The sequence below is a fragment of the Phoca vitulina genome, unplaced genomic scaffold (genome assembly GCF_004348235.1).
Source record: "Phoca vitulina isolate PV1807 unplaced genomic scaffold, GSC_HSeal_1.0 scaffold4, whole genome shotgun sequence".
Taxonomy (NCBI): domain Eukaryota; kingdom Metazoa; phylum Chordata; class Mammalia; order Carnivora; family Phocidae; genus Phoca; species Phoca vitulina.
In genome coordinates this window covers 78,322,785-78,337,418 of record NW_022589707.1, presented here as the reverse complement: position 1 = coordinate 78,337,418, position 14,634 = coordinate 78,322,785, and the positions used below count along the sequence as shown (strand labels likewise).

The following is a 14,634-nucleotide window of genomic DNA, read 5'->3' as shown; positions in this document are numbered from 1 at the left end:
ATATCTTTAAATGTATTTGAGTCTGATGATCTCAGAACCTACCATTCAACCACCAGGAACCCTTTTCTTGGCATTCCAAAGATTAGAATTGAGGTTTGTAATATCATTATCAGTCAAGCCCACCATTTAGGAAAAGATCTGCATTTCAGAGAAGACTTGATGCACAACAACAGATTTTTAACTCCCCATTTCAGGAAGGATGGGTTAATATTTAGAAAGATATGTAACAATCATCTATAATGTGTTATAGATTTTAATCAGATAAGAATGGAAGTTACAGTTTTTAAGTTAAGTCTCCATTTCCTGATATATCAAATTGATCCTTTGCAAATTCTTTATTTCTACCTAAAAAAAAATTAAACTTTATAGAAAGTTCAAGTCAGAAGCACAATATTCTGCCTAAAATCATTTTAGCTGAAGAGACTCCATTAAGGAACCCAAATCGTATGTTCCTACCTATTTTTGCTATGGAACATTAAAATCTTGAAAGAATTAAGTTAAAATATTTCCAGCAGATTTGTAGCTAAGCACTTACCTTGTCACACAGCACCCTGTGTTACCCTGGCTTTCTCCGCACAACATGCACAGAATGGGCTAGATTTTATGGGTATTGCTTCACAAAATTGATTCACATGCTGATGTTGTTCTTGGTTTTTCCAGTCGGTTTTGCCATTTTTTTTACATGCTGTCTTTTGCCCTGCCTTCAGTTTATATTGGTCCATCGTGTCTCAAGTTCTGTTCTGGCCGAGGACAGTGTACTCGACATGGTTGCAAGTAAGCATTTTTTAAAATAATAATTATACTTCTTTTTTTATATGTATTTTATATATTGAGGCCACAAGTCATTTTAACTTGTTTCCTTTTTAGGCTTTTTGAGGTCTTTCCAAGACCAAAGTAGGATTCTCCAAAGGGAATTTAAACATAATAGACTATTAAGTGTCTTTTGTAGGTGGAAGTTGATGAATAAATAACTTTTCTGTGAAGCTAAATTGTGAACAAATTTAGCATACCTCATGTAAATTTATGAACAAATTTGAATTCTTCATAGCTTGATGACTGCCTTTTCTTTGGTTACATTCTTTAATATGCTATTTTTCCATAAACTTGTTCTAGTGTTCTTGAGCCATATTTTAATTCCTAGCATGCTTTGTAAATGAATTATGCAAATCAATACTGACCCAAGGCTAAAGGGAACTAGAATGAGCCAAATTTAGCAGATTTGATAAGAAAATTCATCTTTAAATATAATTTTGCAGTCTTGCTTACTTTCTTTCTTTTTCTTTTTTTAAATTATGTTATGTTAATCACCATACATTACATCATTAGTTTTTGATAGTCTTGCTTACTTTCAAAAATCATTTGGGTCTTCAAAATGATATATAAATGTATATAATATACATGTATATTATAGGTATATAATAATGATGTTAAATATGAAGTTTGAAATTCTATATAAATAGTTAATATCTAGTCACCACTGAAGCACTGTGTTATGTTTATAACAAGAATGGATATTCGTATGTACTATGTCATTCCCACATTAATATTTAATATTTAATTATAAAGTATCCTGGAAATTCCTGAAACCACAATCTTTGTTATATAGATAAGTTTTCAACAACTGATCATCTAGTCTGTCTCTTCTTGTCCTCCAAACAAAAAGAGTAATAATTAATTAATGGAGAACTCATAAAAGAGATTTCTACCTGATCATTTGGAAATTATATGTATGAGGCAAGACACTTGTCAGCACTGACATTAGAGTGTCATGTTAACTTTTTAACTATATTGCAATGAATTTAATTAGCAAAGAAATCTCTCTGCCCAATAGAAATGTTTTAGAAAGTATGAAAGAATTCAAAAGTTCACTTTTCAATAAAACTACCAGCTCCCACCCCAAAACACTGACTCATTAGATCTGTGAAGCATTATCTGGTGTTTTCCTCAAGTTGTTCTCTTCATCTGTCATCCCTAACCAGGCCATCCTCTCATTTAGTGCATTTCAAATAAAATTAACACGAGAACGCCAGACATCTGTGTAATTCCTGAAGTTGTCCTGAAAAGTTTTGAAAACAAATGATCTAAAAGGACAGCTGCTTTTATTAATGAAAATAGAAAGTGCTATTTCTAAAAGACCCGTCTATAATTAGAATAGTTATACTTCATACCTCGTTTTTTGTGTACAATCTCCCTGTTAGCATTCAGTGCGTTTATTAAGACAGCCATCCGTGTCACTCATGATAGATGCAAACAAAAATCTGAATGGCAGTTTGATGCCTTTGGGCATTGTTCTTTTTTGACACTGTACATTGTCTTGAATAATCATAGCCTTTTCCTCCTTCTCAGGTTTTTCAGAATATTTTCACCAGTTGGAACTTGAGGTTTTTTTCCCGATTTCTGACAATGTTTTTGTAATATTCATCGGTTTTGTTCATTTGTGGCTGCGCTAAATGTTTGGCTACTACATCCTTTTCCAGCAATATGTGACTTGTCAAGTATGAGCAAAGTGGCATAGAAAAGAAATTTATATTCAGTACTATTTATTTCTTTTAAATGGATCCTCCAATTTAGGGGCCTTGCAGCTTTGTTTCTCTTCCCACTTTGCTCCCCTCATCACTACTGTTCCTTGCTACCAGGATTCTGCTTCTCCTGCTGCCTAACACTTTCTTGCCTGTGTACAATCCCCAGGCCTGGGTTTCTAAACGGACAACTCTTTATCCTAATAAGCCCATCCCTGTTAGAGGTACTAGTGAGAAGGACAGAAAGCGTTAGAAACCTTCCTACATGGGTGTCATCCACATAGCTTAACACTGGGGCCTTTTATCCTGACATACAAGGTGACCATAATGCCACATTTAAGGTTGGGGAGATGAACCAATAGGGGATATTTTTGGAGTCAGGAGAGCCTCATGCCATTCCTGGAATCTCCCAACTGGGTTACCCTACTGTTCCACTGCAAAACAAAGGCTGCAAATGTATTTTTAAATATATGAATGGAATCTTGATCAGCATTTTTTCCCAATTATATAACTTTTCATTAAAAGTATACTTCGAAAACCATTAAATGGGAACTGACTCCAATGTGAGTCACCTCTAAATGATCACTAATGTCTCCCAATCACTGGTCCTAAGAAGATACATTTAAAAGACACAGAAATGCATTTGCCCTGAAATGCATGCTTTGTTGGGGAACATTGATTCCAATTTGTGGCCATGGAAAACCACATTCAGTTTTCTAGTGTCAAAATGTGTCCTCCTTAGCTAAGTTTTTATCCTTTTTGGAAACTACTTGGCTATTCACTAAGTCGGTGAGATAACGTGTGAAAGAAGTATATTGTTTGAGGCTTATTTACATGCTCCATAAATACTGGTTTTCTTTCCCACTCCCATCCCTAATGCTGAACAACCTTCAGACTTCACGCTGCAGCAGTTCTCGGCATTTTAGGGTCCAACTTCCTTGATAATATGATAATGACTGTAACTCTTCTCCCCCATAATATCCAGTACACATACAATTTGACATTTGTTCATCCACTCCGTGGACCCTCTCTGTTAGGCCAGCATAGGTCCCAGTTTCAGCACTAGTGCTAAAGAAGTATTTTTCAGAATTATGTCATAGTATCACTTCATTGGTACTTCATGGCTTTCTAAAATGCTTGTTTCAGATTTTAGGAGGTTTTGAATGCTTAGATGAGAACCCCTCACCCCACCCCAAAAAGACACAATTTAATTTTATAATGGGTGACATTGTATAGATAGTGAAAAAGAAATAGTGCAGTAAAAAAAAAAAAGAAAAGAAAAAAAGAATTTAAAACTAATTCCTGATGAGTAAATGCCTTAAAATATAAGAAGTTTCTGATGTTCACCTATGGAGTTATCTTCAGTGAGTTTTCTAATATAAATACAGCAGGAGGCAAGTTGTTGTGTGGGGTTTGTTCTGTTTTGTTTTTCTTTTTCTTGAAGCACTACTAATTTGGGATTCCACTGTGAGCAGCACAGTTCGGCTAAGGACAAGGTGTTCACATTCCCTTTATAGTGTCAATCTAAGTTTGAAATAAAGATAGATTTATTTTCCAATCTTTTCCAAATATTTCAAATAATTTCTATCACAAACATAATGTGTATTTTTACATTTGTTCTTAGAGGAAATTTATTCCAGATGTCTCTGGAAGTATTTTATTGATGTTTCTTTTACAAATTTAATGAACATAATTGAGAATAAAAGTATATACATGATAATACACCTTTTACAAAGATTTTAAATTGGAAATGTGCACAATGTTAGATGCAGACAAATCGCTGACATTGGTTAAAGATGAGTGCTGAATTATTGTTTTAATCACAAGCTTTTTATAGCAAGGCTGTGCAAAGACTATATTTTTCTGGAATATTTGTAGTCAATCACCCTTATCAAGTCTTCAGATTCATTGTTTTCCAAAGACTAATGAGCCTCGCTTACCATTCAATCAAATCCTGGCCCCTGGACTTCCTCCTCCCTGAATTAGATTCAGGGATCTCTGAAAGGACCAACAGCTTTAAGTTTTATTTTATGGTATCTCTTTCAGGTGTGACCCTGGATTTTCTGGCCCAGCTTGTGAGATGGCATCCCAGACATTCCCAATGTTTATTTCTGAAAGCTTTGGCAGTTCCAGGCTCTCCTCTTACCATAACTTTTACTCTATCCGTGGTGCTGAAGTCAGCTTTGGTTGTGGTGTCTTGGCCAGTGGTAAGGCCCTGGTTTTCAACAAAGATGGGAGGCGTCAGCTAATTACATCTTTCCTTGACAGCTCACAATCCAGGTGAGTTAAGGCAGGGTGGAATACATATCGAAACCAGATGCTAATGATTGAATTTAGATCTCTTTATTCTCCAGTTTTCTCCCTTTTTTGCTGATATGTACATCTTTCAATCTTTAACCGAGAGGGAGCTTACAGTTAGTTTATACAGGGTTAATTTGCCCTAGTTTTTAATAAATTAAAAGGCCTACTGATGACTTTAAGATACTTAATGACTGACTAGGTTTTTAAACATATGAAATGTTAGCATCAAAACTGTGTTCTTAAGCCAAGGGCTAGTTAATTATTTATGTAGTTTTATTTGACAGCTTGCAGAGGCTGATTAGATTTACTCTACATCTTCTCTTCCCCCAGTGCCTAATAAATAATGCAGTAAAGGAATGATTGGCACTTTAAGTGTATGTACACAAGTACATAGTATACAAGTATGTATAAACATACACTTATATTTGTATGGATATATCTGCATATAAACATGCATTGACCTCATCTTCTACACATATTCATACATCTCACAGTGAAATTACTTACATTTTATAAAAGGGAGATGAGTGGAAACATGCAGCTTTTGAGTAGTTCATTTAAATTTGTTTGGAATTCTTTAAAAGCCAAAATGAGCATTATGATTAAAAATGTTTATGCACACACTAATTACAGACAATTCATGTCTAGGTTTCTCCAGTTCACATTGAGGCTGGGGAGCAAGTCTGTTCTGAGCACATGCAGAGCCCCCGACCAGCCTGGTGAAGGAGTTTTATTGCATTATTCGTATGATAATGGGATAACTTGGAAACTCTTGGAGCACTATTCATATCTCAACTATCATGAGCCCAGGTACGTTGGAAAGCATTTGGAAAAATGGTTAGAGTGATATCTCCTTCCTGGGGAAATCATCATTCAACTGGTATAAGATTCAAGATATTTTTCCACTGAGAGATGATGAGGACAAAGATTGATGTGTCTTGCAATAAAAAAACTAGCAAATCACATTCTTCTATTTCATTAGTCCTACTGATTTCTGATAATTTGAGGAAATTTATTCTCATATTTTGAAATGTATATCTAAGGGAAATATTTTGATGCCCAGGAAAGAAAAAAATAGTTAACACTGTTATCCTTATTCAACTCTACTGCATCCTATTGTATATGATTTTGATATGGTACTAAATTATAAATGCTGTTAACAAGTAATTGTTATCAATATATTATAATATGTTATAATAAATTACATGGGACAATAATTCATAAAATCTGATAACCAGTATGTATTTAAAATTTGCATGTAATATGATTAAGTAAGGAGTATAGGTAAGTTTTTCTAGCAGGTATAGAGTCCCTGGCAAAAATGGAGCGTGAGGATTTACTTAAAGTCTTTCTTCAGGCCACTTCTGCTTTTCTTTAGCTTATCCATTTCATAACCTATAGTTGCGATTGTGAGATTTAAGTTTGGCTTCAAGCAGAGCCATCCTGTTATGTCATCAGAGTAGTAATCACCATTGTGGTACAATTTCAGAGATGTCCAGAGGGCCCTCGCCTCTTCTGGAACACTATTGACCTGCTCACTGAAAGTCTTTTAAAAGTTGCAGAAGAGGAGAATGAGAAAATTAAAATACCTTTAGAAGAGGTGACATTGTGGCTACATTCACAGTTAGTAAAGAACTACCACCGTTTGCCTTTTTGGAAGTACATTTTGATCATGGGGAAATATGAAAGCGAGTGAGGGCTTTGGGCTCTGAGGTTTGCACTGGCACCAATGCAAAAAGACAGGGGCACTGATCATAGATTTTATATTCTTTTTTTTTTTTTTTAAAGATTCTATTTATTTATTTGAGAGAGAGAATGAGATACAGAGAGCATGAGGGGGGGGAGGGTCAGAGGGAGAAGCAGACTCCCCGCTGAGCAGGGAGCCCGATGCGGGACTCGATCCCGGGACTCCAGGATCATGACCTGAGCCGAAGGCAGTCGCTTAACCAACTGAGCCACCCAGGCGCCCCATAGATTTTATAGTCTTAAAAATGTTGCCGACAGCAGTCGCCACATTTAGGTGTTTGTAAGTAAATGAGAACTTTTATTTTCATAGAAAATAGAGTAGCATGTAACAGAGATAATAGTTAACAAATTATGAATTACAATTATTTACATTATAAAATTTTAAGAACACATCAAATGTGTTGAGTGTTTTCCCTATAAAGGTAAATGAAAGGCGAAGCTCAGCTTTCTCACTCAGTAGACACACATGAATACCAAAGAAACATTTCATAGACTCTCCAGTAAATATTAAAAGAGAATTAAATGAAAATCAAGATGATAATAATAATGATGAGAGCATGAAGAAAATATCACTGTCCTAAGTCAACTTGGCCTAAAACATGATTTTTTCTAACAAGGATGGACAGCTCCAAAATTCAATAATCAATCTTTATCATGAAATTTAATTAATCTTTGTTGATATGAAAAATAATTACACATTTAATGTGCTATTGCAAAGGTGCATTTAATCTTGCCTGCCATTTGACAGCAACATTTTTCTTCTAAGCAGAATCAACATGGCTTTTCAGCACTACGTATGTGCATTGCTTGAAAGATTAAGATCGAGTGGAGATATTTTTAAAAAGAGAACATGGTAGAGGTATTAAGAACACTTTTATTTTTCACGCATGTACCTCTGTCCATGAGACTCTTCCTCCATCTCCCTTTTTCTTACAAATATTAATAAAAGGTGACATGGCAGAAGTAGAATTTGATATATTCTAGATTCTAAATTGCATTTTTTACGATAAATAACACAAACCATGTAAGTCCTTCATAGGAGAGTTAAATATATCTTGATGCCTTTAGCCATTTGCTGTATTTTCTTCAGTATAAATTGCTGCCTGTAATTGCTGTCAATTCCATATTGTCCCTTTCGGCCTTGGCTGTTCAAAAATGAGGTATGATCCATAGATATGCTAGTTAGCCAATCACTATTACTCCTAGCCGATTTCTAATAATTTGTTTGCCTGTGAGTCATTTAGTAAATAAAGGAACTCTATCTGCTGGCTATTTATAAAATGTAAAGCCTGTACATTTATCTAAGTTGATCTTTTAATTCACACTGACTAGAATGTCAAGAACTAATTGGTATTTTTAATGTAAAACCTTATATCACTGCTGAAACTAAAATTATTCTACATTTTTCTTAATTATAGGGCTTGTTTCTTATTCTAAAATTATTATAAAGCCGATTTTTATTTTAGTTTTGCTTTGATTATGTGATGACAAGACGTGTCTGAGCTTAGTCTCTGCCCCAAAAGGAAGATTGATAACAGAAAGTTGACCCAAGTCCTTGGGCTCTAGGAATGTTCGGATCAATTGGTTCCATAGCTATTCTGAGCAGCCACTGCAGTGTGCACAGAGTAGTGGGAGCGGCCACTGCAGTGTGCACAGAGTAGTGGGAGTGGCCACTGCAGTGTGCACAGAGTAGTGGGAGCGGCCACTGCAGTGTGCACAGAGTAGTGGGAGTGGCCACTGCAGTGTGCACAGAGTAGTGGAAGCAGACATTCCCACCCCACTCAGATATGAAGTAAATGTCAAGAGCACAGGCCCTACAACCATCCTGCCTCGATCCAGCTCTGGGCATTGTCACCTGAAAGCTGCTTAACATTAGGGAGAATATTTGACCCTTCTGTGCCTCAGTATTCAAATTTCTGTTGGGGTATACGGACAATATGTACTTCATTTATGCAGCAAAAATTTGTTGAGTTTTTGTTGTATGCCAGATACTATTCTAGGTACTAAGACAAAAGTGAAAGACCAAAAAATGTCTCTGACTTTGCCATAAGGATATTATCCCAACTTCACTGATGAAGATGGCGAGCCACATAGAAGTCGAGTACCTTCCCTGCAGCTGCAAACTTATTACCTACTAGTTAATATTAACTACTAGCTAATAGAACTTATTAACTACTAGTTAATCAGTCAGAGTGGGGACTTCAACCCAAGAGTCTGATTACAGACCCACAGTCTTAATGTCTCTGCCAAGGAAAATATTGGTCATTTCAATTACTATTACCACACACACACACTGTATATGTATATATATATATATATATATATATATGCACTAGAATAAAGGAAAATAACCTTTGAAGTTGCCTGAGAAATTCTACTTTCCAGGTGTTATTTTTAAATTATCTTTATTTTCATCAGAGAGAATAGTAACTGCTTCTAAAATTATTAATATAAAGGAAAATTATAATTTTCCAGTAACATAATGGTCAAATTAAATTATTAAATTAATGCATAATGTTTTCATTATTGAGCCAGTTTAAATATAGTTTAATTATTTTATTTCTTTACATATTTGATACGTTAATACAAATAAATATACTTATTTGATTATTTAATAAATACTTAGAAATTAAAGTGAAAATTACTAAAATACTCAATTTAACTAAATTTTACTCTTCTAATATTTCACATTGATAAAAAAATTAACAGATTTAAAGTATTTAAAACCATAAGTATTTAAAAGTAAAAACCATAAATGTTACTTTAATTTAAGCAGTGTTTTAAAATTTATATTTCTGTATTTGAATATTGATTTTTCATTATTTAAAAAGTGTGTTTTCTCACATTGCAAAAAATTCTACCAGTTTTTTACTGGTAGTTTGTATAATTAATAGTGATGAAAATCATGTTATTCTATCCCATATTTCCATATACAAATTATTTAAAGAGAAAATAGATATCATTTTTTAATAACTCTAAGTATATAAAAAATTACATTTCCAAAATGTGACTTGACATTTTTTATGCAATAACTAAGAATAAACGTAATACAAATATGAAAATCAATCTAATTTCTAATTAAATCCAGCCTTAGACATTGAAGTTTTTAAATAATTTCTTTTTTTTTTTTTAATAATTTGTTTCTAAGTTATCCAACTAGTCACGTCTTAGGGAGCTTTCCTTTGCTCGCTGGGAAAAAGACTCAGTCCCTTTAGTGTGTGTTTGCTGCGAACACCTCTCCTGGCATTTAAGTGTGCATTGATGGAGACAAATGTTCCATTTGGCATTTGCTTCATATCTCACCTTGTGTATGGATGTGAGCAGCATGGTACGGTGATTTATGGAGCTTTCAGGCAGATGTTGCAGTGGCAATTAATGTAGGTCTCCTGCTGCTGTGTGCAGTAATTGCTCCTGGAAATTAGATATTATTCTTAATTTTCTTCCCCATTTGTCACATACAGGTTTGTTGTCATAGCCACCATGACACAGCAAGTCACCTCATACACTGCTAAACTCATGGGAATTAGGAAGTGCCACAGTTCCAACCAGCCTCAAACTGTAATATGTGTAACAAGGTGCCCACGATCCTTTTTCAGGCGAAGGGACAAATCCTGCCACTTTGACAACTGTGTTTTATTGAGTTAGCTTTCCTGAAAGCAGTCATATTTTTGGATGTGTTTAGAGGACTTGGAGTCAGACAAGAAATTGGAAATCTCAAAAGAACGTTTATAATAGTGTGAGAACTATTTTTTTAAATGCTGTACCACAGGAGAAAAATATTCTTTTGTGAATGTTTGTACTTTAAGATATCAAAGTAATCGGAACGTTTACTTTTATTTTTTTTCCTTTAGAATAATCTCTGTAGAGTTACCAGATGATGCAAGACAGTTTGGAATTCAGTTCAGATGGTGGCAACCATATCATTCTTCCCAGGGAGAAGACGTATGGGCTATTGATGAGATTATCATGACATCTGTCCTTTTCAACAGCATTAGCCTTGACTTTACCAATCTTGTGGAGGTCACTCAATCTCTGGGATTCTACCTTGGAAATGTTCAGCCATACTGTGGCCATGACTGGACACTTTGGTAAGAATCCCTCATCTCTCTTGTTATAATTTGCATTGAGGATTGGAACACAAGAATGATCTTCTAGTCCATCCAGCACTTATTCATTTGCTGACAAATATTTACTGAATACGAACCATTTCAAAAGTCATTATTATGTCTACAAGTAAGATATCTTGGGAAGGAGGACTGAAAGCAAAATACTGATAGATTTAAATAAATATAACCCACTGTGACATATAAAAACCCTCTTCCAAAAGTGTTAATAACTAAAGTGACTAACACATAGTCCCTTCGTAGAGGCCCACCACGATCACAGTGAAATGTGAAATCACTCTAATGACTATTTTAATAATTTGTCATAACTAGTTCTCTTTTCATGCTGTCTTACATACAGTCCAGGAAGTTTTTTCATCCCTAACTTACTGACTAAGATCTCCTTTTAAATCCATCTTATCAAGCAATATTGGACCACCAAACCATATAGTTAATGTTGTTGGGGTTTCAAGATTATAGAATATCCTAGTCAAGATATCTTTCCATCTTAGATTTATGGTCAAATGCAAGCTTTGTTATACATTAAACAGTAAATAAATATAATAAACAGTAAATAAATAATTTAAGACCATGATTAGGACTTTAAGAACTTCAGTAGAATGATGTTCAGTGATTAACTGGCATCAAGAGGTGGCTACTTAAGGTAGGGAGAAGGAGGAGGCTATGTTCAGGGAGTTCAGTTGGTGGATATGATACATTCCACTGATTAGAATGTAGGAGAAAAAGGAAATTCCAGCCGCATGAAGATCTGAAAGAAGAACATTCCAACCACAGGAAAATTTGCAGTGCAAAAACTCCAGAAGTGAGACTGACTGTGGCATAGTCAAGAACCAGGAAGCCCAGGGAGGGAGGGAGCAAATGTCAGGGATAGAAGCCAAGAACTGTGCAAAGGCCAGACCACATAGGGCTTCTAGGCCCAGTGACTCTAGATTAAAACTCAGGTCTGCCTCATTCCAAAACCCACAGCCTTCACCAGTGTGCATACTGCCCCTCTCTCGGTTCCTCTAGGGCTTTAAACATGATTGAGGAATAATTTTCTAAGGGAGTTTTACTTTCTATGGAGTCATGGTCAGACCAATTTAATTTCTCCAGACGAATATCACTGAAAGCTATTCACCGCAGTTGTCTCCAGAGAACATATCATAAATGACCCATCAGTGACCTTATCATAATTAGAGGTAAATTTTACACACCATTGCACAGAAAATTACCTTTGATGGGAATCGTACATGGACATCACATCTCACACACAGCAGGCTAACATTCTAGCGTCAAAATAACAGCTAATGGAATGGAAGTACAGCTGGTCACTTTTGCTGCAAGCACTGTTGAACTAGATAGAATGAGATGTCTATATGGGAAAGTGTGAAAGGTTATATTGTGTGTTTTTTATTTGATAGCCTCAGATGCTTGTTTTTATGAACATTCTTTCTTAGTCCTTGAGACTTCAAAAAAGACAAAGGGGTGAGGTGAAGTAAGAAGAAGCAAAGAAGCAAAATGAGATTTATTAGAATTATATGCTTCTGAAAATTTAAATTGACCTGAATTAACAGTAATTCAAATCAATCATATACCATAAACCATATCCCCCGTGATTTGTGTAGTAGGTTTTTTTCCCAGCACTTTTAATGCAACAATGAGTCATATCATGAATGCAAGTCCTGTATCATGTTTATTTTCATAAATAGTTAACATCTGCTCAAATAGACTCCAAAGTTGCTGAGCATTTTAATTTAACACTTGGGTTGAATGCATGATAACAGCAGTTTAATTTCTGTGCTTTGATCAAAACCCTAAGAACAATATCCTTTCACACGAGTCTGATGAATATTCTTAACCCACCACTGCTTTAATTGGTGGAGATACATTTACTTTGTGAAAATACAATCACAGTAATTATAGAAAACCATAAGAAAATATAAATAATTGTACAATCCCCATGGGCACCTTAAGCAGCCCCATGGGAGTTTTATTAACAACCACATGTGAGCAATCAGATTTGACTTTCTGATCTTCTCTGAAACGAAAAGGAGTTGTCTTGGTTATGAAACAACAGAGTATACTCTGGCAGTGATAATGAGACTAGAGAAATACATTAACTACTTTAATAAGGACATGAAAAATTCTCGCCGCTCATTAAAATGAAGCAACATGGAAGATCTCAAACTGTTCCATTTTCTTAGCCAATGAGTCAGAATAAAGCCCCTTTTAATGACGCTGTTTTCTCTCTGCTGCTGTTGAGGAATATATTGTTCAAGTTCAACGAGAACTCACTTTGGCAATGTTTTTCAGAAACACTTGTTACAATATTGAAATTCAAGTGATGGTATTACCAACTCTTTATCCTAACCTCCTAGTCCAAGATGAGTTGTTTTTTTTTTTTTTATGTAAAACCTTTGGAGCATATTATCTTATTAAGTAAACATTCTTTGAACATGTTGAAGTATGTAGCCTCTGCCCTTCAATGACCTTGTTCCTCTCAAGGGAAATTTTGAAATGTATACATGTTCTCTACAAATGGCTGGTGTTAAATTAATTATTGTTGGCTTTTCCCAGCTGTGAGTTCATTTGGTTCTCGTTTTCTAACTCATGCCTTTCCATGTGCATGGGTTGTTGCTGCTGAGTGTTCTCCAGGGAGAACTTGGACAATTGCTTTTTCGTTAGAAGAATTAGAGTCAATATGCTATAAATCACTTTACAGTGTGTCATCATAGAGCACTTTTTTCCACAGAGAAATGAATTGCTGTTAATTATTTGTAGGACTTTCCTTTCTTCCATGCACAGTATCTGATATCAGAACGTCTATCTGCTTTCTGTTCTAAAAATAGTCTTTAAAACTTCCTCCATATATTTTAAGATCACTAAGGGAATAATTTTAATTGAGGTTTGTTAAAGATTATCTGACTAATACTGTTAGTGATAATACCAAAGGACATTGACATTCGTCTATCTTATCTAATAGACTAGCAAGGTATACAGGTGATAAGGACATTGCTGTCATATATATAAGATTTTGGTTTCAAAATGTATACAGCTGTGAGGGATGGTTGTTATAGCATATTAGAATTGGCTTTTGGTTTTAGTAGCAGAGAGAAGGAGTTTTCCAGACAAGCAAAAGCTGAAGGAGTTCAGGGTGCCCATCTGGTTCAGTCAGTAGAGCATGCGACTCTTGATTTCAGAGTCATGAGTTTGAGCCCCATGTTAGGTGGGGAGCCTACTTTAAAAAAGAAAAGAAAAAGCTAAGGAGTTCAACACTGCTAGGTGGACCTTACAAAAATGTTAAAGGAAGCTTTGACAGCTGAAACAAAAGGGCACTAACTAGTAACAGAAAAACATTTGGAAGTATAAACCTCACTGGCAAAGGTAGGTATATGGTTAAATTCAGAATACTCCAATGTTGTAATGATGGTAACTAAATCACTTATAAACTTAGTGTGACGATTAAAAGACAAAAGTATTAAAAATCACTATAATTACAATAATTTGTTAATGGATACACAAGATAAAAAGATGTAAATTGTAACATCAAAAACAAAATGTGGGTAGAGGGAGTAAAAATGTGGAGCTTTATAGTACGCATTCAAACTTATCAGCTTCAAATAGACTGTTACAAATATAAGATTTTATATAAGCCTATGGTGCCAACAAAGTAAAAATCTATAGTAAATACACAAAAGATAAAGAGAAAGGAATCTAAGCATACCACTACAGAAAATTACCAAATCACAAAGGAAAAGAGCAAGAGAAAAAACAAACAAATGAATTAAAAACGGCCAAAAAACAATTAACAAAATGGCAATAGTTAGCCCATACCTATCAATCATCACCTTAAATGTAAATGGACTAAATCCTCCAATCAAATGACATTGACTGGCTGAATGAATAAAAAAATAAGACCCAACTATATGCTGCCTACAAGAGACTCAGTTTAGCTTTAAGACCAC

The 14,634-nt window shown here is 34.8% G+C and overlaps 1 protein-coding gene across 2 annotated transcripts in view; it reads left to right on the top strand.

The window, feature by feature from the left end:
* RELN (reelin) overlaps positions 1-14,634 on the top strand; it is a 496,941-nt gene that overhangs the window by 338,318 nt on the left and 143,989 nt on the right. For both annotated transcript variants that reach the window (XM_032402324.1, XM_032402325.1), the window contains exons 17-20: positions 708-774; positions 4,566-4,799; positions 5,469-5,630; positions 10,418-10,654. In XM_032402324.1, the coding sequence (XP_032258215.1) occupies positions 708-774; positions 4,566-4,799; positions 5,469-5,630; positions 10,418-10,654 (700 nt within the window). The remainder of the gene's footprint in view (positions 1-707; positions 775-4,565; positions 4,800-5,468; positions 5,631-10,417; positions 10,655-14,634) is intronic.